We start from the raw sequence: 22140 nt of genomic DNA, 5'->3' as shown, positions 1-22140 counted from the left end.
TTTCACTCAGCATGTTGGAGATTATCCATGTTGTTGCTGGTGGTTGTAGAGGGTTCTCAATGCTATGCAGTGAACCACCGAGTAAATAGCTCACCCCACGCTCTGTGGGTATCCTTTGAATTCACTGCCCCTTTACCTGGCAGCATTGATGGTGGGTGTTGCAGCTTACAGCCGTCTACATGCTGTTACCCATGAGCTTGTGGTCTGCGGGGACAGCTGACTCCTCCTGGAGATGCACACAGCACTGGATGAGTCACTTTCAATTCATTACTTAACCAGGCCTCTGGGCTGAGTGGCCCTCTGGGTGTTGTGAGTGAGAGTTGCTGCTCTGCTGGCTCTGAGGCTCCTTCGGGGAGATATGCAGAAACAGATGTCAGGCAGGCATTTAAGGGAAAGGGCTGCAGTCCGGAATGTTCCTCCCCCGCTCCGGGACTAAGTGGTGCTGCTGGTGAGCAGAGGCCACAGCAAGATGGGTCAATGGGGCACAGGAGTCCTGATGGTCATGGGCCCTGGCTCGACAACTCACCTGGCTCCATCTGGTGCCCCAGAACCTGCCCTCACAGAAGCTGCTGTGTATCAGGGCCCTTCAGGTGACCTCAGGAATCCTGCCTGGGTTTAGCTGTAGTATAGCCATCAAGAGCAGACCCCTCCCCACGTCTAAGAGGAAGACCCCAACGGATGAGAAAAGACAGGCTTCGAAGAAAGAATCAGTGGGGCTAGGATTGTGGCTCAGTGGCAGAGCACTTGTCTCGCATGTGTGAGGCACTGGGTTCGATTCTCAGCACCACATAAAAAAGTAAAGATATTGTGTCCATTTACAGCTAAAAATATTTAAAAGAAAGAAAGAATCAGTGTCTCTAAGAAGAGGGAAGGCTGCTTTTTTCCACAGAAAAATTAATTTAATCATTGGAATTTTGTTTGTTTCAGAGTGTTGGTAATGCTTTTCAGTTTTTTTATTTTATTATTTTATTTAAAAACTTTTAGATAAATTTTACATTAATTTACTGATTTTGTTGTTTATTTCTAATGAGTTTTATATTTTATTAAATTTAATTTTCATTTAATTTTATTTTTATTTTATTTGTTTGTTTTAGAGTGTTGGGTACCACTGTGCATTAATGCTATGCAGACACCTGGTCTGTTTTACTGCTGGGAGTGTACATTAGCACAATCTCCATGCGGGAAAATTTGGTGTTTTAGTCACTGTGACCAAAATACCTGACGAGAACAACTTAGAGGAAGGAAAGTTTTTGTGGGCTCATGGTTTCAGAGGTCTCAGTCCATAGGCTCCAACTAACTCCATTGCTCTGGCAGGTGAGGCAGCACATCATGGGGGAAGGGCACAGGAGAGGGAAGCAGAAGCTGGGGCCAGGGATAAGGGGCCACAGGGCAGATGCACCCCGCCAGGACATGCCCCAGTCACTCACCCCCTCCAGCCACGGCCTACCTGCCTGCAGTTACCACAACCCATTCAAACTAAGACAGACTGGTTAGGTGACAGTTCTCCATCTAGTCATTTCACCTCTCAACACTTCTTCATTAACAGGAGCTTTGGGGAACACCTTATAACCAAACCATAATGTTTAGAAATCTCAAAATGACAAATACATATGCCCTAAGGTCCAGCAAGTCTACTTCTAGGTATTATTCCCACTTGGATACTGATGAAATTCCAGTGTTTTTTGTAATTTAAGCAAAGGACGAGATGAGGCAGCAGTCATCCTCATCTATCAAGAGCTGGGTAGTGGTGCACATCTGTAATCCCAGCTACTCAGGGGACTGAGGGAGGAGGATGGCAAGTTCCAGGCCCACATGGGCAATTTCAAAAGATCCCGTCTCAAAACAAAATTTTAAAAAGGGCCGGGGTTACAGAGCTCAGAAGCAGAATGCTCCTGGGTTCAATCCCCAGCACCACACACACACAAATTATATATAGATAAAGATATTTAGATATAGATCTAGGAATTGGTTAAACTATGGTGCATTAATTTGCTGGATTACCATGCAACTGAAAAGGAAGGAAAGGAGGAGAGAGGGAAGTTCTGTATGTATTGTAAAAACTCCAAGTTAAATTGTTAGGTGAAAAAAGTAGTTTAATAAGATTCCACTTTTTTTTTGGTACTGGCAACTGAACTCAGGGCACTTGACCACTGAGCCACATCCCCAGCCCTATTTTGTATTTTATTTAGAGACAGGGTCTCACTGAGTTGCCTAGGGTCTCACTTTTGCTGAGGCTGGCTTGGGACTCAACCCTCTGGAGCCACTAGGATTACAGGTGTGCCCCACCGAGCCTGACAAGATTCCACTTTTCCTAACAGGAAAAAAGATTCATTTTTCTCTGGATGGATAGCTCTGGAAGGATATACAAAAATGGGAAACCTCAAGGGGAAATTGAATAACAGGGTCAGGAATAGGACTTCTGTGAATTTTGAACTATGCAAATATACTTCCTGTTCTGAAATAAATGTGAATATTTATTGGGGTTGTCAGGGGGTAGGCCTAGCTCAGTGGTAGAGCACTTGCCTAGCACGTACAAGGCCCTGAGTTCCATTCCTAGCACCACAAAATAGAAAAAAAAAGGAAGGAAGGAAGGAGAGAGCAAAGATTTAAAACATACAAGTTGGGGAATTGGGGCTTTATGGGGTTTGGTTTGGTTTTGTGACTTTAAGAGGGTACACAGGGCTGGTGTTGTAGCTCAGTGGTACAGCGCTTGCCTAGCACATGCGAGGCACTGGGTTCGATCCTCAGCACCACATAAAAATAAATAAATAAAATAAATATATTGTGTCCATCTACAACTAAAAAATAATAAAAAGAGAGTACACAGGCATCTGTTTTAATCAGTCCAAGATGCACCATTCAAAGTGCACTTTTGGATAAATTATAGTTCACAATGGAAAAGAACAAACTAACAATACTCATGGAGCATTCCCTGCATACCAGGGTCACCTGGTCCCAGCCTCCCAGCTCCAGGAGAAGTAGGAAGCCCACACAGTTTCACTCTGCCCTCTCCAGCCAGGCGAGCAAGGAAACAGAAGCAGAGGTGGGGCCCTCAGTCTGGCATGGTGCCAGGCTGGCCTGGCTGGCAGCTGTCTCAGTAAGGTTGCCCTGTCTACGGCCTTTGTCCCCAGAGTCTCCTCTTTCCCTGGCCACTTCTGCTCCATTGTTGGCTGAGGGGGTCAAGACCCACTGCCTCCTGCATTATTGATGCTTATGCCCACCTGGAGAGCCCCTGGCAGGAACAGATTGAGCCCTTAGCCTAGCCAGAGCACAGTTGGGGTGGCAAGCTGCTGCCGCCCTAGGGCACCCCTAATCAGTCAGATCCCCCGAGAGGGAAAAGAACCTGGGCAACGGGAAGGCGGTTTTCTCTGGATCGGTTATGGATGGGAGCAAGGACAAAGAGCCCCAGTGCAGGGCGAGACCCGGGAGGCCAGCCTCAGGGGAGCAGGAGTCCGGGTCGGCCAGCGCTGACAGTGCTCTTATCCGGGACCACCGATCTGGCCGCGGCAAAGCCCGCCGGGTGAGACCCTCCACGGAGCTAGACACCACAGAGGGCCAGGGAACCGCCGGTGGCCACCGGAAGCCCTCCGCAGATGGGAACCGTGGCTGCAGAAAACCAGGTGCTGAGATGCCACCGGAGGCACAGGAGAGGCGAGGCAGCACGCGGCCTCGGGGACACGGGCCCATGGAGAGCCACACACCAGGGGAGAGCTGTGGGGAGCGCCAGGATGAGGAGAATCTACCGGAAGAAGAACGTACGGGCCAGCGCCGCCGCCGCCGCAAGAGAAAAGGAAAAGGGCAGGGACCCTTGGCTGGGCCAGGTCGCGGAGAGACTCTGAGCCTCGAAGGTGAAACGTCGGGAGGGGACAGAGGCAGTTCTTGCCCGGACAGCGAGGCCCAAGAGTCCCAGGAGATGGGCAGCCAGGGCAAGGAGGCCCTGCAGCTGCGGACAACAGAAATGGGCTTGGAAGGGACCAAAATATGGCCAGAATCAGCGCTGCATCCAAGGGAACGCCAAACCAGCAATGGTCAGGGCAGTGACGAACCCTCAGCCCAGCTGCTGTTGGAGGAAGTGTCATCGGGGACAGGGCCCCAGGGAGCGAGTGAGGATTCCGGGACAAATACGGACTTGAGTCCGGAGGGGACCGGACCTGGACCGCGCCCACCGGCAGCCCCGGGAAAGACTAGCTGGGTCCCTGATGCCCAAGAGATCGATCTGGGTGTGAAAGTCACGGCATGCAGCCCCTTCGAGAGCAGTTGTGCGCACGTCCCCGGGAGCTCGCCTGTTCCTCGAGACCCCACGTTTTCTCCGGACGCAAGCGACGACCGGGCGCGACAGGACGCCCTGCCTGAAACAGTCGCGGCCTCGGCAGCCCCGGGTCAGCGCCGCCAGGTTGGAAAGGTGGTGGGGAAGGTGCAGGTGGAGGAGGACGAGAGCGAAGCGGCGGCGGGAGAGGGGGAAGAATCAGGGGATCTAGCGCCGCTGGCCACCCTCAGGGTGCTCCGCAAGCTCCGCGCGAGGCCGATTCCAGGCCCCTCTCCCCAGGCCGCGGGTTCGGGTCGCTCGGGCCTCAAGGAGCGCCTCCTGCGCGTGGTTCGGGCCCTGGGCCTACTGCAGTGGTTGCGGCGGCGGCTGCAGCAGCCTCCCGACCGGGAGCCTAGGGCGGAGCCGCGGGAGGGTGGGGGGCGGGGCCGCGGGAGGACTGGCGAGGGACTGGGCCGCCGACCTGGACAGAGGCGCCGTCTAGCGTTGCGCCTGGCGGGCTTAGCCGGGTTGAGAGCATCGCCAAGGCCTCCACCTGGCGGTGGCCGGAGCCCTCCGCAGGGTCGGAATAGCCCAGCCCGGGAGGACCCCTCGGACGACGAGGACCCCGCTCCGGATCCCAAGTTCGCAGTTGTGTTCCCCAGAATCCACAGGCAGGGGAGGGCATCGAGCAGCAGGAGCTCAGGAGAAGTGTCCGCGGACTCCCACACCGGGGAGGGCCGCGTCAGGTCTCGTGCAGGGGCTGCCCAGGACGCTGAGAGGCCCACGGCGCGTGGAGGAGTGGTCGGGCCCCGCCCCGCCGCCTTCCTGGCGCAGACTCCCACCGACTCGACTCCACTGGAGGAGATCGGCTCCCGCAGCGAAGCGGAGCCGGGGATCTTGGAAGCTGAGGCCCCGGTGCACTGGGCGCGGGACTCAGGCCCCCACCAGGATCCTGGGCTGGACACCGACGCGCTGCTGCCCCGACTCACCTTGGAGTCCCGCCTGGAGCGCGACAGGAGCTCGGGCGGGTCCCTGAGGGAGCGGTGGGAGCCGGAGGATGAGGTTGAGGCGGCACTGGAGAGGGACCTGGAGCTGAGCCTCGGGCCCGACCTGAAGGCATCCTTCCTGGGTTCTGAGGGTCCGAGCCTCAGCGATAGCCTGGAAGACACTGAGGACCTGGCCCGGCTGCGGTGAGCCAGCAGGGTTGCAAACCGGTCACCCACTCTGATCTTTGTAGATTGAGTAGACTTCCATAGAATCCTTAGAATTTTGCCCCACAAAAGGTTTTCTGACTAGAAGGGTCTGGTGTGAGGAGTGAAAGACAGTTGTCCCTTGCTGGAACTTCCTTTTGTAATCTGCACAAAGCTTTCCCTTTCAGGGGCCTGCTCTTTCTCCTCTACCCCCATAGACTAGGTCATTTACTGAGCAGCCTTGCCCTCTTCCGTGGCTAAGGCTCTAAGAAGTTGGGTAACATGCCCCAGGTGTCCCTGAAGCTGGCCCAGGACCGCCTTCATGTCCCAACTCCTCCCTTCACCCTGCTGTCCCCACAGGTTGGTGTGTGACAGCTCTGTGCTGCTGTGCCTCAAGAAGAGGTTTCACCTGGGCCGCATCTATGTATGGGGGCCTGCAAGGAGGGGATGGTGTGCTGGCTTCCCTTTCCCCTGGGAACAGAGGGCTCCCAGGCATCCCAGGGGTTCTCCTTTCTCTTAGTGCCTGTGTTGGCTGGTGAGCCTCTGTCTGGCGTCTTGCAGAGCAGGGTGGGTCCTGGGCTGGGGAGCATTGAAGAACCCCCTCTTGCATTCCTCCTGCTCCCCCGGTGCTCCAGTAAGAGCTTCTGCTTCCTTCCCCAGACATTTGGAGGGCCCCTCCTCGTAGCTCTGAACCCCCACAGGCCTCTGCCTCTCTTCTCATCTGAGATCTTAACCAGCTACCACCCTGGGAAGGCCCCCAACACTGCCCCGTATGTGCCTTTGGCCTTTCAACCTTGTGTTCACTTCCCAGGTGGTTGGGCCCCAGTGCATCCCATTGACTGGCCCTGGGGCCTGTGGGCATGTCCCACCTTAGAGGCCCATCTCTAGCAACCTTCTCAACTCCCTGCCCTCCTTCCCCAGACATGTCTTTGCCATCGTGACAGCAGCCTATGACCTGTTTCAGAGCACTGGGCAGGACCCCTGCATCCTCCTCAGGTGAGTGATGGCAGGCCTGCCTGGCTGAGCCAACAGGCTACCCTGAGGGCTGACGGGTGGGTCATGAGGTCTGGTGCACCGCTGACAGCTGTGGACTTCATCAGAGTTCAGTTCTTGAGGTCACCACACAGGGCTCTTTCTGTTGACCTCCACACCCGGCGTCTGTCCATGTTTCTGGGGGTCTCCAGGGTAAGTATGTCACTTCCAAGTGGCACATCTCCACTGCACAGGTTCAGTGAGGCAGTTCCACCCACCCCTGCTTCCTGGAGAACCTCCGGGCCTCCACTCATCCCAGCTCCTCCCTCTTGCAGTGGGCGCAGTGGCTCCGGAAAAACAGAAGCCGCCAAGAAGATTGTGCAGTTCCTGAGCAGCCTGGAGCAGCAGCACACAAGGGACGGAGGGTGCCAGTGCCAAGTGAGTCTGAGCTGAAGCTGTCGCCCACCAGGGGCAACTGGCCACTTTCCAGGGATCCAGAAGAGACTATCCTTCTCCTTTGGGCCAAAGGAGGGTGATCCTATGCCTCTGGCTTCTCTTGGAGTTGGTCCCAGGCATCACCTGCTGTCGGGCCTGGGGGACTTTTCTGAGGGGTCTGACCCCCATGTGGCCCAGCACAGCCAGCAGGCATAGAGCACCCTAGGCAATACCACTGTCATCCCAGGGACACTCTCGCACCCCTTCTCCACAGCTGGATGATGTGCTGCCTGTGCTCAGCAGCTTTGGCCATGCCAAGACTCTCCTCAACGCCAACGCCAGCCGCTTCGGCCAGGCCTTCTGCTTCTGCCTGCAGCAGTGAGTGATGGGGTCCAGTGGCACCTGTAATGGTTTACCCTCACTGGGAACCTGGGGCGGATGCCCTTGGTCCCAGCGTCTTGTGGGCCCATCCTGAGCAGGCCCCGCGTGTGCAACCAGGCACCCCAGCCCATGTCCTGTGCCCGCAGTGGTGTCATTGTGGGAGCCTCTGTGTCACATTGTCTGCTTGAGACCTCCAGAGTGGTATTTCAGGTAAGGGTGGTCCTCCTGTCTACCCCTTCCCAATTCCCAAAGGAAGGGGACCATGGCCTCTAGCCATTGCTCCACCTGAGCTAGCCTTCCCTCAGGCCCAGGCTGAGCGGAGCTTCCATGTTTTTTACGAGCTGCTGGCGGGACTGAATCCCTCCGAGCAGGAGCAGCTCTCCCTGCAAGGACCAGAAACCTATTACTACCTCAACCAGGTGAGGGTAAGGCTCTCATGGTCTAGGGGACAGGCTTGTCCAGGCCAAGGTCTCAGCCCGGGTGCGGGGAGTCAAGGGAGGCAGTGGGAAGGCCAGACCTGCCCCTCAGCCCCGCTGTGCTTTGCAGGGCCAGGCCTGCAGCCTCCAGTGCAAGGATGATGCCCTGGACTTCACAGGGCTGGAGAAGGCCCTGCAGGTGCTGGGCTTGAGCCCCGAGGAGTTGACTGCAATCTGGGCCATACTGGCCACTGTCCTGCACCTGGGCAACATCTGCTTTTCTTCTTCAGAGGTGGGCTTCTCCTGTGGGCAGGGCTAGTGGAGACGCTGATTAGTGGTAGTTTTTTGCACAGTCAGGGCAATGAAAATGATGCCAAGCCCTCATGTGTAGGAGCCTACAAAGCCCTGGGCTGCCCCCAAACGGGCAGATACCCGTTATATAGGTGAGAAAACTGAGCCCTGAAGCGTCTACATTCTTCCCAGTGCCTGTTGTACTCAGCTGCCACCCGTCAGTAGAGCACCTGGTGTTGACTGAGCAGTTATTTTGTGTCTAGCCCTGGGAAAGTCACTTGGCACATGTCCTCTAACTTAGTTCTCATAAAAGCACCATGATGGGCTGGGGATGTAGCTCAGCTGGTAGAGTGCTTGCCTTGCATGCACAAGACCCTAGGTTCCATCCCCAGTACCAAAAAATAAAAAAAAATTAAAAAAATTAAAAAAAATAAAAACACCATGACCTTAGAGTTATCGTTTCCCCCTTGGCAATAAGGCAGTGGAGACCCAGGAAGGGAAGGGGACTCATCAGAGCCACCCAGCTAGTAAGGGGGAAAAGTCAGGACTTGACTCAGGGCCCTCAGACTCAGGGCCTGGCTCACAGATTTCCCCAAACACTGTCGTCCCTTTGGGTGATGACAGCTGATGTCACAAGGAAATTCCTGTCCCTGCCCGGGGGAACAGGTCCATTTCACAAACAGAACTCTCTCTGTCCCTTCCTCTGACCAGTGGGAGTCCCAGGAGGTAGCTTCTGTGTCCAGCTGGGCTGAGATCCACACAGCAGCCCGATTACTGCGGGTGCCACCAGAGCACCTGGAAGAGGCTGTCACCAGGAGGGTCATGGTGAGCTCAAGGGTCCTGGGAAAGTGGGCAACAACCTGGGCGTCCTCTAGACCGGGTGAACACCTGAACAGGCCTCAGGCCTGACGTGCCCCATGCGCTTCCTCTGGCCTCCAGGAAACGCCCTACGGACAGGTCTCAAGATCCTTGCCGGTGGAAAGTGCCGTGGATGCCAGGTGGCCCTGGGGATGGGAGAACGGAGCCCGGCCGGGTGCTCTGCTCCGTGGCTTACTCACTGTGCCCACAGGGATGCCCTGGCCAAGACCCTGTACTCGAAGCTCTTCAACTGGCTTTTGAGGAGGATCAACTGGCATCTGGCACCACCTGAGGAGAGAGACGGCGTGGGCACCATCACTGTTGTGGATGCCTACGGCTTTGAGGTCGCCCCCTGGGGCAGGGCCCAGCGCAGGGGATGCCCATCTCACACCGATGTATTTCTGAGCTGTGTGCCCACAGCCCTTCCTTGCTGTATTTCACAGCTGTGTGCCCCTGGGCCCTTCCTTGCTGGCCTCCTCTGCACCTGCTGAGTGACCGCTCTAGGGACAGAGAGGAAAGGGCCCAGGCCCGGCCTCTGGGAACTTTGACGTCTAGTTGAGGTTGGCCAGGAGCACTCCATTCACCTCCAGCTGCATGCTTTTCAGAAGAGTATGTCCTGCCATGCTTCCGTGTGTTTCCCAGCAGGGCTTCTCTCCCACTGCCCTCTGGGAGAGGCTGAAGCCTACCCCAAGATCCAGTGCCAGCACATGCTGTCCCCACTGCTGGAACGCAGAGGCTCTGGAAACTCAGGCGCTCCTGGGTTTCAGCCCTGCCACTCACTCATGTGACCTCATTAACCTGCCTGAGGTCAGTGTTCCCACCTGCAAAGTAGGGGATCGCAACAGGACCTGCCTCTTAGAACAGCCTCTGGGAGAGCCGTGTGCTCCCCGCTGCTGTCATTCTGCCCTGCGCTGACCTGTCTTGACGTCACTTCTGGAGGGTTCTGCCCTGCTCGGCCTTACAGAGGCCCCCAAAGGTCCCTGGATAGGTTCACCCACAGCCTCACCCCACACACAGCAAGAGGGGAGGGAAGAGGGAGCATCCCCCAAATCTCCCTGAGTCATGCTCTGCACCCCTTTCCAGAAGATTCACTTCTTCAAGGTAGCAAGGAGGTGGGTGGAGGGAGAGGAAGTGGCTGGATGGGCACTGTTCCCTGCTCCTGTCTGTCCTGCTCCCCACAATATGTCCTTGGTGACCATTCCCACCTGTGAGAGGTGTGCGTGCTTGCATGCGTGCTGTTGTGTGTTTGGGGTGTGCAGCTGTGTGAAGGGGTTGCTCTGCTGGGCTTGTAGTCGAGCACTGAGCCGCACAGAGGAAGGCTCGTAGCGCTGTGGGAGGAAGGCCGGAAGGCTTCCTGGAGGTGGCAGTCTGGAGCTCTGCTTATGAGGACCTGGGATTCTGGTGGTGAGCTAGGTAGTACACAAAGGCACTCTCTGGACCCAAGGACAGCCATGACCAGAGCCCTGACGGCTCACAGTGGGCTGGAGCAGAAGGCTAGGGTTTGGGCAGCTGGAGGGAGGCTGGGTCAGGGTTGAGGTGGGCTGTGGGTTGGGCCAGGGCCTTTGGACCCAATTCTGTTGACTGCAGCATCAATCCTGGGGTGCCAATCCTTCCTGAGCCCTAGAGAGGATGGGGCAGCCCTAGGGGAGGGGATGAAGGGCACAGTGCCTCCGCCTGCCCTGTGCCCCACCTCTCTTTGTGCTCACCTCACTGTCCCCATGCCCCAGGTGCTGCGGGTGAACAGCCTGGAGCAGCTGTGCAACAACCTTGCCAGCGAGCGCCTGCAGCTCTTCTCCAGCCAGATGCTGCTGGTCCAGGAGGAGGTAGGAGAGCTGAGCACAGAAAGGGCAGGGCAGGCCTGGGCACTGCCCAGTGCAGAGGCCACCTTGGTAAAGGAAAGGTAACGCATGGAGAGCTTGCCCCGAGTCCCCCTTTCATGGGACAGCTCAGTTCTCCTGAGCCTCAGTTTACTCATCTATAAAATAGGAAAGTGGACCCTGCTTCAGCTCAGGAAGTCCCTGGGAATGTGGATTGCAAATGGCCCAATGCTGTCTGTTCCCAGGAAGAGTGTCGGCGGGAGCTGCTGCCCTGGGTGCCCATCCTCCAGCCCCAGAGGGAGTCCTGCCTGGACCTCCTAGTGGGCCAGCCTCACAGCCTCCTGAGTATCCTGGATGCCCAGACATGGCTGTCCCAGGTGAGGGTTGGATTAGCGGCCCCTCCATGTCAGGGACAAGGAGTAGGGACCCTGGTTAGCCAGACTGGATCCAGCAGGACCTCCTAGGGATTATGGGATCCAGAGCCCCTGCTCACAGCTCTGTTTGCAGTGCACTTTAAGGGTCTGAGAATGAATGATGGAATGGAATGAACTTCTGTGCGAGGAAGTGTGCTAGGGATAAAAGGTGAGCGAAGAGAGACCCAGCAGAGCCCACAGTGTGGCAGGAGAGACATGCTGGGTGCAGTGGGCACTCCTGTAGTGCTGGCTACTTGGAACACTGAGGCAGGAGGATCAAGGCCAGCCTGGGCAATTTAGAAAGATTGTGTCTCTTTGAAAAAGCAGGGTGGGACTGGGTACATAGCTCAGTGGCAGAGCACTTGCCTAGCATGTGCAAAGCCCTGGGGTGCATCCCCAGCACAGCATGGGGGAGGGGCATAAAAACCCCAAACCAAAAATAGAGAAGCCAATATAAAACCCACATTTATGATCTATGGGTGGGTTTGTGAGGCTATAAGAACATATGTGGGGCCCAGGCCTCCTTTGGAACTGAGGCCAGAAGGTAGAACAGGAATATCTATAAAAGCTAAATATATAATGACCCTGAATATAAGGCATGCCATTGTCCCTATTAAATGTCAAAAATGAAAAATAATGGTAAAATAGTCCAACACGTAATTGTGATCATTCATATCACAGTATCATTATATATGAGAGCAATCATAATATTAATGTAACAAGTATTAATTTATAATATATACTGGTATATAACATATTCACATTATATGTAAGTTTTTTTCTTTTTTCTTTCTTTTTTGATACCAGAAATTGAATCCAGGTGTCTTAACCAACTAAGCCACATCCCCAGCCCTTTTTTATATTTTTTGTTTTGAGACAGGTTCTCAATAAGTTGCTCAGGGCCTGGCCACGTTGCAGAGGCTGGCTTTGAACCTGTGATCCTCCTGCCTCAGCCTCCCCAGTCACTGGAATTACAGGCGTGCGCCACCGCCCCCAGCTGTAATTGTCATTTATTGTTTATTTTTGCAGTTCTGGGGATTGAACCCAGGGCCTCATGCTTGCCACCCAAGTGTTCCACTGGTGAGCTACATCCCCCGCCCAATATTATGAACACTCAAACATATGTGAAATCCCTTACTAGATAAGACAGTGTCTTAATTTGTAAAAGATTGCTTTTCCCCCTGCTCGAATGACATAAAGTTTTTGGTGTTTGTTTGTTTTTTGGTGAGGGGTGATACTGGGAATTGAACCCAGGGCCTTGCACATGCTATGCAAGTGCCCAACCATTGAGCTACACCTCCAACCTTGTTTTCACTTTATTTTGAGACAGGGTCTCACCAAGTTGCTAAGGCTGGCCTCAGACTTGTGATCCTCCTGCCTCAGCCTCCTGAGTAGCTGGATTGCAGGAATGCACTACCATGCCTGGCCCATAGTCTTATTAAAACTTGTCACAGGTGTCTTTGAGGCCCCAGGGCCACTTTTGGAAGCACCTAGCATGATTTTCCAGGGCTTTGCAACCCCCTCTGGTTTTGTTATTTGAAATGCATTGCTGGGTGAGCCTGAGCCATGGTCCTCATGTGCGCTCACCCATGTCTGTGGCCATGTGCTCATTAGCTCCATCAAGTAAGCTCTACCTTGTTACATTTGGAAAATAATCTGTGAAATACTCATTTAGAAGCTGTAATTGTGGAATCCTATACCCAGAATGACTATTGCATCTGTCTTAAAGTCCCCTGGCCGCTATCTCCTGTAAATGATCCCATCAGGCATCTTCCACAAGCTGCCAACTCTAGTGCTGACTGAGGTGGTTGGGTTTCTAGGCCTGAGGTTACTGTGTTTTTCTCAAATAATGCTTGGTTTTTCAAAATTAAGTCATCAAGAGAGGGATGGCACTTGCCTATAATGCCACCAATATGGGAGGCTGAGGCAGGAGAATCACAAATCTGAGCACAGCCTCAGCAATTTAGTGAGACCCTGTCTCAAAATAAAATTAAGAGGTCTGGGGTGTAGCTCAGTGGTAGAGCACCTCTGGGTTCAACCCACAGTACTGGAGAAGAAAAAAAGAAGAAGAAAAAGGGAAAGCACCCTTTATAGGGACTCAAATACAGACTCTTCCTGTCTGAGGAGAGTTTGGGGGAATAAGGCCTCCCCTTGTACACAGGGCATGTGGCCCTGGGTCACGGGGAGGGGGTACCAGTCCCTACAGGGGACAGCATGTGCAAAGCCTGAGGAGGTGTCACTCATCCCCTTATCAGGCCACGGACCACACCTTCCTCCAGAAGTGCCACTATCACCACAGCGATCACCCAAGCTACGCCAAGCCCCAGCTGCCCCTGCCCATCTTCACCGTGCGGCATTACGCAGGGACAGTCACCTACCAGGTATCTGCCCTCAGGGACAGACTCCAGGGTGAATCAGTGAGGTGATGTGACTTTGATGTTCCCTCCTAAGCTGAGTCACTTGACAGGTGAGGGGAGTGAGTGAGGGGAGGCGGCTCCTTACCCTGCTCGGCCCTGTGACCCCACCTGGGCCGTGAGCCCCACAGTTCTGAGCATGATTTACTGATTCTTGCGAGAATCATGGGGCAACAGGGTCAAAGCCTTGGGACCTTCCTGATGTCGAGGGCAGAGCACAAGCCTGGGGCCTGGGTCGGGGAACCCAGGCAGCTTACTTTGGCTTCCCGGCCTCCTTTTCCTCATCTGTAAAGTGGGCATAGGAATCTGTCCTGTGATGTTGGCACGAGGGTTACATGCAGTAACACTGAGACAGCCTGGTAGGTGTTCACTGAATGGACTTCCCTGTCCCCTTTCTGAGTTCTACATCTACCAAGGGCATCCTAAGAGGAGAGTCACTCAAGGGAGGGTTCCTGGATGCAGGAGGGAACAGTGTGACAGACTCGAGGTGGGGAGAGGCAGGGAAGGGGCCCTGGAGGAGTGGGCGTGCTCTGGTTGGAGAAGAAAACCTAAAAACTACCCGGATACTGAAGACAACTACGAAGCCTGAAGGCTGGGAAGGTAGCTCGGTCGCGCACTTGCCTGGCTGGTGCAGGGCCCTGGGTTCCCTCCCAGTGCGGCAAACAGAGCACAACTACAAACATCAAAACAGAAGACTGGAAAACGGAAGACCAACCATGAATCCATGGAAACCTCAACCCGGCCGGTTCCTGCCCAGTCAATCGAGAAAAGTCATGCCATTCCATTCAAGTGGAATTCTTACGGGAGGGGGAATGGATTTTTGATAAAAATTATTCTGAAACTTTATCTGGAGAAGAAATGCATAAGAGTAACCAATAAAATACTGGAAAGTTGAGCGGAGGAGATTTGCGGTCCGGAGAGGAAATGTATGCTAACGCGCAGCCTGAAGGGGAGGGCGCTGAGGAGGAATTGGTGCGCCGCCTCGGTGGAATGAGACAGCAAGTCCCGCGGCCGCTCCCGGGTGGGAGAGGACTGCACTAAGCCGAGGTGGCCTTCTAGAGCTGGAGAGAGGCTGTCCGCTCTTCTGGGTAGGAGTCTGGCCACCACGCATGGCCTTCTTGCTTTGGCCCCCCACCTCTGCTGCTCACTCATGCCTCCCGTAGGTTCACAAGTTCTTGAACAGAAACCGGGACCATCTGGACCCTGCTGTGGTGGGAATGCTTGCCCAGAGCCAGCTACAGGTGCCCTGCAGCCTCTCAGCCCTACCCCTCCACACTCTGTCCCCATTGTCCCCTTCCCCAAATGCCCTTGCCCAAGGGGCTGGCACTCAAGGCCCAGCACCCTGGATGGTGTGCTGAGTGTGTCAGGAGGTGGAAACTGAGAGCTGGCCTGTCCTGGCTCCCCAGGGGGTGGGCAGGTGGGCAGGCTGGGAGGGCCTCCGCCCTGTCTTCCTCCACAGCTGGTGCGCAGCCTGTTCCAGGAAGCAGAGCCCAGGGCTGGAGGAGGGCCAGGCAAATCCACGCTGACCTCATGCTTCCAGAAGTCCCTGGGAGACCTCCTAGCCCAGCTGGGCAGGTAAGGATGATGGTGCCCCCACACAAGAGCCCCGGAAGTTGAATGGAGCTGTTCTGTGCCCAGCGACCCCCTTCCGTTCAGCAGGAGCCATGTCTACTTCATCCAGTGCCTCGACCCTAACCCTGGAAAGGTGAGCTTCTCTGGTCCAGGGCCCTCCCCACCTCGCCCCGCCCTGCCCCTCCCCGCTCCTCTCAAACTCAAGGCCCTCAACCCCACCACTCTCTGGCTCTCTCTGGCCCCAGCTCCCAGACCTCTTTGATGTGGGACACGTGGCAGAGCAGCTGCGCCAGGCAGGCATCCTAGAGGCTATAGGCACCCGCAGTGCCCACTTCCCTGTGCGCATGCCCTTCCAGGCATTCCTGGCCAGGTAGGGCCTCAGGGCAGGGTTGACAGGGAAGGTTCCCCAGCAGGACTGGCAGACCCGGGCTCCTTCCTGGAGGAGAGGGACCACTTTCCCCAGGCCCTGGGCCTGGCTTCCAACCTTCTTTCACCCCTTCCTTTCCCTCTTCTCAGTCCCTCCTGCATTCACTGGTCACTTCTCCATCTGGCAAGCTTCTCTGGCACCAATGCCCAGGGACCAGAGATGAGGTTCCCAATGTCCTGTCTGGGGGCTCACAGTGTAGCCAAAGGGCACAGTCGGTGTTCAGGAAGTGCTGATTGAATTAGTGACGCGGGGAGGGAGGACAGGCGAGCAGAGCCCTTCAACTGGGAGAGAGGCTGGCCAGACGCAGCTGAACGTAGACTTGGGTCAGCATGGTGCGATGAACAGGGGGCGGCTCTGTTAGGGGAGTTCAGAAACCGCTAGGAAAGGTCATGGCTCGATCTGCGCTTTTTGCCTATTTGGCCTTGGCCACTGACAGAATGGCCTTTCAGAGCCCTTTGAAGGGCTACCAGGTATGCGTGCACCTGTCCTTGAGCCAGATACTGAGAAGGCCAGACCGGGAAGGTTCCTCCCTGCCCTTTGGATACTTACCAGATGCAACACTGCTGCTTCCTCCAGGAACCCCGGGGGCTGGGCGGGGATCCCCGGTACGTAGTCTTCCCAGCACAGACCGGGCCTGTCGAAGGTCTGTGGTGAGCTTCCCCTGCTGCTCTGCGGCCTGCCCCACCTCCCGTCCACAGCCCTTCTTGGAGACCCTCTGTGTAAGGTGTACCGGCCACCCGGACGGACAGAAGCTGCAGATCACATTTCTGTTGTTTCCACAGCCAGGACTGGTCTCATGGCCCCATCTGTACCCCATGTTCCAACCACCTGTCTCCTCCCCAGAGCCGGGGAGAGCCCGGTTCCGAGGCAGGGCTCCATACTCGGCCACGCACCTAGCTGTAGCGGGCTTTCCAAATTGTGAATGACTCAGAAACTAAATAAATGCAGAGGGGCTTGGGTGACAAGTGTGAAAGGAGGTCACAGCTGTTGTGACCTTGCTCTGACTCCTTGGGGCAGGTTCCGGGCCCTGGGGAAGGAGGGCCAGGAAGACTCCTATCGGGAGAGGTGTGGCGCGATCCTCAGTCAGGTGCTGGGGGCTGAGTCCCCGTTCTATCACCTTGGGGCCACGAAGGTGGGCTGTGTACGTGGGATGCAAGGGGGCGGGCATGGATGAAAGAGAGAGGCACACTGAGGGTCACACAGGGAAAAACTCTGGACTGGGCCATCCTTCCAAGGGGTGGGCAGATGGAGTGGGGCTGGGTGGCAGGCGCCTCAGAATACAGTTTGGCTGGGAGGGAGGAAGTTGAGGACAGAGGAGGCCTCCATGCCTGTCCCACCTGCAGCCACAACCCTGCCCACAGGTCCTGCTGCAGGAGCAGGGCTGGCAGCAACTGAAGAGGCTCTGGACCCAGAGGCACACCCAGGCCCTGTTCACCCTGCGCCGGGGCCTTCGTGCCTGCATCTCCCGCCAGCGCCTCCGCCTCCTACCCCGGATACAGGCTCATGTGCGTGGGGTCCAGGCCAGGTGGGCCGCTGGAGCCAGGGCTGAAGCGGGAGGTCTTAGGGAGAGGCTTAGGGAAGAGGTAGTGGGTTCCTCCTCAAGATGGCGGGGCAGTACTGGGGGACAGAGGGTCCCAAGGTAAGTCGGCCTGCCCCAGGGCCATCCCGTCTGCTCTGAACTCCTCTTGAAGTGTTCCCACCCATATCCAGGCAGCCTCTGCTTGAATACCTCCAGGCACAAGATGCTCACTACCTGAAGAGGCCACCTGAACCTCTAGTGCCCACTAGATCTCACTTGATCTGTCTCTTTTCTAGTGTGTTCTCCACCCTGCAGCAGGAAGGGTCATTTCAAAGCATGAATCAGGGGCTGGGGGTGTGGTTCAGTGACAGAGCTCTTGCCTGGCCTGTGTGAGGCCTTTGGTCTGATCTAAGCAACACACACACACAGCCCACAGCACGCAGTAGGCTGTGTAAGGCTCCACCTGCCTTTCCAGCCCCAATTGAGGCTGGGTTCCTCACTCACTCCCCTTCCCTATCGACTCCTCCACAGCTGTCTTCACTCCTTCATGCTGCACGCTGGTCACACATGGGTGACGGCGGCCAGGACAGTGCCTCCCAGGCTGGTTGATCCAGCCACCAATCACCCCCAGGGATGAGAAAGGGCCAAGACTAAAGTGGAGATGGTTCCATGGTGGACCACACCAGAGACCCTCCCAGAGGGGCTACTGTCATCTCTGTTCATTTCCAAAACTTTTCCATCGCTACCAACAGACGCTCGGTATCATTACACTAAGACTCCACCTGCCTCCCACCCAGACCTGTGCTGACTTCCAATCTACTTTCTGTGTCTATACAGGATGTTTCATGTAAGTTGACTTATACATTATTTCCTGGCTTATTTTATTAGCGTAATGTTTTAGTGTTCACCTGTGTTGTAGTACGGATCAGAATTTCATTTCTTTTTATGATTGAATAATGTTCCATTGTATGGATCGACCACACATTATTTATCTGTTTATCTATTGATGAATATTTGGGTTGTTCCATTATTTATGAATAATGCTGCTATAAATACAGGTATACAAGTGTGTGTTCTAGGCTGGTTTTTGTTTTGTTTTGTTTTGTTTTGTACCAGGAATTGAACCCAGGGACGCTTAACCACTGAGCCACATCCCCAGCCTATTTTTTATTTTTTATTTTGAGACAGGGTCTCGCTAAATTCTAAGCGCCTCACTAAATCATTGAGGCTGGCCTTGGGCTTGTGATCCTCCTGCCTCCACCTCCCAGGCTGCTGGGATTACAGACATGCGCCACCACACCCGACTCTAGGCTGTTTTCAAATCTCTGGGGTTTGTACCTAAGAGTGAAACGGCTGGACCATGTGGTCATTCTGTGTTGAACTTTTTGGGGATCTTCCAGACTATTTCCAATAGTGGCTGCATCATTTTTTTGTTCTTTGTACCTGATTTCTCTGTCATTTTCCATCGTTTTACATCACACCCCTCATGCTTTTTAGTCATTATTTATCTTCTTTAGGGAAATATCTGTTCAAGCCCTCTGCTTAGCTTTTAAATGGTCTGTCTCTGATGTTGAGCTATAGGGTTTTACTTTCTGGATATTAAGCCATTATCAAATATGTGATTTGCAAATAGTTTCTTATTCTGTGGTTTGTCTTTTTGCCCTGTTCATAGTTCCCTTTGAACCACATAAGTTGCAGGGTTTGTTTTGTTTTGTTTTTGCGGTGCAGGGGATCAAACTCAGGACCTCATGCATGCTAGCAAATGCTCTACCACTGAGCCACATCACTGACCCTATTTTTTATATGTTTATACTGTTCACAATTCCTTTGAGGAGTCTGGCCTTCCTATGTCTGGGAAATTCTCAAAACTATTTTATTTTCATATTCCCTCTTCTGGGATCTCTTATTAAATTTTTATGAGGTTACTTTTTAATTTTATAAGTTCTTCTTCTACAGTAAAACACAGAGGTAAAGTAATTTATCCACAGTCACAATGACTAACTAGAAGGGGAATGATTTAAACCCAGGTAATCCCCCTCAAGAATCAGGTCTTAATTCCCTATGCCAAATAGCTGCTCCATTTACCTGTTCCTTTTTTATAGTGTCCTGTTTTTTTCCTGTTGCTTCTGTTAAGCATCCTGGGGCTTCACGGTCCAGAGTCAGGTTCACATCGTGTCTAGGCTTGGGGGGATTGGTTACCAGGAAGTAGGTATAAATTTGGAGCCTCATCACCCTCCACGGCCTCTAGGAAGCGATACCTCCGGCGGCGAGTGGCTCTGGGACAGCTGAACACCATCCTCCTTGTGGTCCAGCCCTTGTTCTGGAGACGGCAGAGGCTGCAGGTGAAGGGTTTGGGGGATAGCTACCGGGCTAGGGAAGCCCAGGCTGGCTAAATCCCAACAGCATCTGTCCTCAGCCCAGCGTCCCAAGAACCAAGGTCTCAGAGACCATGTCGGACTCTTCCTGTTTCCTCTCTGGCCAGGGCAATCTGGGAACCTGGGCATCTACTCTCTTCCTTCTTGCCTGGAGTCTCAACTTCCGTTCCCTCTGTCCCTCCTGTGGGCCCCTTCTTCTCCCTCTCTTGCCTCCTGACTCCAATTTGAGGGCCATAAAGCAGCTCAAAGTTCAGTGCCCATATGCTGCCTCCCTCCCTGGGCCCTCCCTGACTGAACTTTGTCCTCTGAGACCATTTCTTCCCTTCTTCCTGTCCTCTTCCCTGGGTCCTGGCAGACGGGCAGTGAAGTGCACAGTAAGGAGGCAGGTGAGGGCTTTGGAGGGCTGGGGGCGGACAGGAACAAATGGCCCTCTGTCAGACAGCTGGCCCCTCTGGGTCTGTACGGATCCTTTTCTGGAGTCAGCGCCTCCCAGCAGGCAGGAAGGGACGGTTGACCCAAGGATCTGGGGAAGTGCCCTGGGAAGCTATGGGGGTGTCTTATGTGGGGCGGGGTGGGGAGTCAGCTCTTCCCGCATCTCCCCTACAGCTTGGCCAGCTGCGTGGCCGATGTGGCCAGCACAGTGGTGGGGCCCTGGAGAAAGCATCAAGCATGGTAGGTGGCCTGGAACAGGGAAAGGACGCCCCCTTGGCACAGCCGTGGGGAGCGGGGGAGTCGGGGTGCTGCTGGGGCCCTGTTCTTATGTGCCACCTGAACCGAGGACTAGTCCCTCAGTTTCCCTTGGGCTCTTGGGGCTCTATTTGAGTGCCCAGGACCAGAGTCCTTGGTCTTTGGAGAGGGTGTCTATCATCCTGGGGGTAGGGGGACACCAGGTCCCTCTGTGGCCTCCCTGTGTCCCCTATTATCTCGTCCTCCCCACCAGGAGCTGGGGCGCTTGGAGATCCCAGCTGAGCTGGCCGCCATGCTGAAGAAGCAGAAGGTGAGTCCTCCTGGGGGCCCCAGTCCCTTGATTGTGCAAGGGTCGGTCCTCTCCTGAGCCCCCTGCCAGCTTCCTTGAGATGGGGACTCGTGGCTGACAGGAAGGCAGGGTGGTGCCAGTGTAGGGACACACTTGGGCACCTTGGGCTCCTCCTGTGCTCCTTTCCAGGTCCCCAGGATGCCCTGGCTGGGAGCATCACTGAGTCCATGCCTCCCTTAGGTTCCTGTCCGGCCCAGCCTGACCCTCCCCAGATATCGACCAATTCCCCTTCTCCAGCTTCATCTCCAGCAGCTTCCAGGTGGGCCCCAGGCCTAAGTGCTTCCTACTGGCCCTGCAGTTCACAGTCTTTAGCACTTTCCAGGCATGAGCTGGGCCTCCCCCCTTCTCCACCCTCCACAATCACTGGGGCTGTGGGTTGTAGCTGAAAATATCCGTTAAACCGAAATGTCCCACCGTGGAGTTATTTCTGCGAGGCCACACCTTTGTTGTCCCTGGTATTGGTGTGGCTGTGCCATGGAAATCTGTCCTTAAGAATGTTCAAACGGGGGCTGGGGAGATATGCTCAGTCGGTAGATAGAGTGCTTGCCTTGTAAGCACAAGGCCCTGGGTTCGATCCCCAGCACCCAAAAAAAAAAAAAAAGAATGTTCAATTGAGGGGAACCGTCCCGGGCTGTAGCCTTGAATATGGAAGCAGGGCTCCGAGCTGCACGTGTGGTAGGACCCCATTTTGTTTAAAGGACAACGGAAGCCCAGATACTGGGGTTATGTATCTGTGCGCGGGAAGGAAGGCACAAGAGGTTAGAATGCCCACTCTGGCTACCTCTGGCAGCAGGGTGTCCATGGTGGTTTTCATTTCTTTTTTATCTGTTTCCGTGTTTTCTGTGCACGTGGTTCTCAACCTGATCAAAGAGCAATTCAGATGCATTTCTAAGTATCTTTGTTGCCCCAGGCCCTCTCCTTCTCCTCTAGTGCATGCTCCCGTGGGAGTCTCCCAGGACTGTCCCCCACTGATCAGCACAGAGGACAAACACTGTGTCACCCTTCTTTCCCGCAGGAGCCATCCCTGCCCAGTCCAGGGCAGCTGCTGACCAAGCCCCTGACCCGACTGGATGGTGAGAACCTTCAACATGCTCTGGACATCAACAAGGTGGTGAGTGACACATTGTGGAGGGGCCAGCATGGACCCTCACAGGGACAGGACAAGCACATGAGAGCCCTGCACCTCCTGCCCTGGCCTGTGTCGGCAGATGCTGCGGCTCCTGGGAGATGGATCCCTGCAGTCCTGGCAGGAGCAGACCATGGGCGCGTACCTGGTGAGGCAGGGGCAGCGCTGGCCGGAGCTGCGGAACGAACTCTTCAGCCAGCTTGTGTCCCAGCTCTGGCACAACCCGGACGAGCAACAGGGCCAGCGTGGCTGGGCCCTCATGGCCATCCTACTCAGTGCCTTTCCCCCGACGCCCGCCCTGCAGAAGCCACTGCTCAAGTAATGGGACCAGCAGCCGGGGACCTGGTGGCGGGGCCGCACACCTCTCCTCCGCCGCAACCTGACTGTCCCCACAGGTTTGTCTCTGACCAGGCCCCCCAGGGCATGGCAGCCGTGTGCCAGCACAAGCTACTGGGAGCCTTGGAGCAGACGCCGCTGGCCCCTGGGGCCGCACGGGCCCACCCACCCACCCAGCTGGAGTGGAAGGCAGGATGGCGGAGGGGCCGCATGGCGCTGGACGTCTTCACCTTCAACGGTGAGGGCCCTCCTGCGAGGACCCCCAGGCCCACAGTGGAGCCAGCCCACCTCGGCCCTCCCGGCCCCCTTCCTGCCT

General features: G+C 55.2%; 1 protein-coding gene across 1 annotated transcript in view; it reads left to right on the top strand.

The window, feature by feature from the left end:
* Window positions 1–2185: 2185 nt before the first annotated feature.
* The window catches only part of MYO15B (myosin XVB), a 32278-nt gene continuing 12323 nt past the window's right edge, over window positions 2186–22140 (top strand). The window contains 30 exon segments of the mRNA XM_079134250.1: window positions 2186–5436; window positions 5797–5860; window positions 6097–6206; window positions 6358–6432; window positions 6744–6840; window positions 7118–7221; window positions 7371–7486; window positions 7489–7643; window positions 7771–7932; window positions 8643–8756; window positions 8871–8929; window positions 9001–9133; window positions 10517–10612; window positions 10852–10983; window positions 13275–13400; window positions 14597–14674; window positions 14893–15008; window positions 15093–15138; window positions 15251–15375; window positions 16450–16564; window positions 16794–16957; window positions 19200–19293; window positions 19933–19998; window positions 20267–20329; window positions 20332–20541; window positions 20543–20568; window positions 20570–20621; window positions 21378–21473; window positions 21571–21806; window positions 21884–22062. Of these exon segments, the coding sequence (XP_078990376.1) occupies window positions 3380–5436; window positions 5797–5860; window positions 6097–6206; window positions 6358–6432; window positions 6744–6840; window positions 7118–7221; window positions 7371–7486; window positions 7489–7643; window positions 7771–7932; window positions 8643–8756; window positions 8871–8929; window positions 9001–9133; window positions 10517–10612; window positions 10852–10983; window positions 13275–13400; window positions 14597–14674; window positions 14893–15008; window positions 15093–15138; window positions 15251–15375; window positions 16450–16564; window positions 16794–16957; window positions 19200–19293; window positions 19933–19998; window positions 20267–20329; window positions 20332–20541; window positions 20543–20568; window positions 20570–20621; window positions 21378–21473; window positions 21571–21806; window positions 21884–22062 (5266 nt within the window). The 5' untranslated portion in view covers window positions 2186–3379.

Source organism: Sciurus vulgaris (assembly GCF_902686455.1).
Source record: "Sciurus vulgaris genome assembly, chromosome: 3".
Taxonomy (NCBI): Eukaryota; Metazoa; Chordata; class Mammalia; order Rodentia; family Sciuridae; genus Sciurus; species Sciurus vulgaris.
Note: the sequence above shows the minus strand (reverse complement) of the source record. Positions and strands in the feature narration are given on the sequence as shown.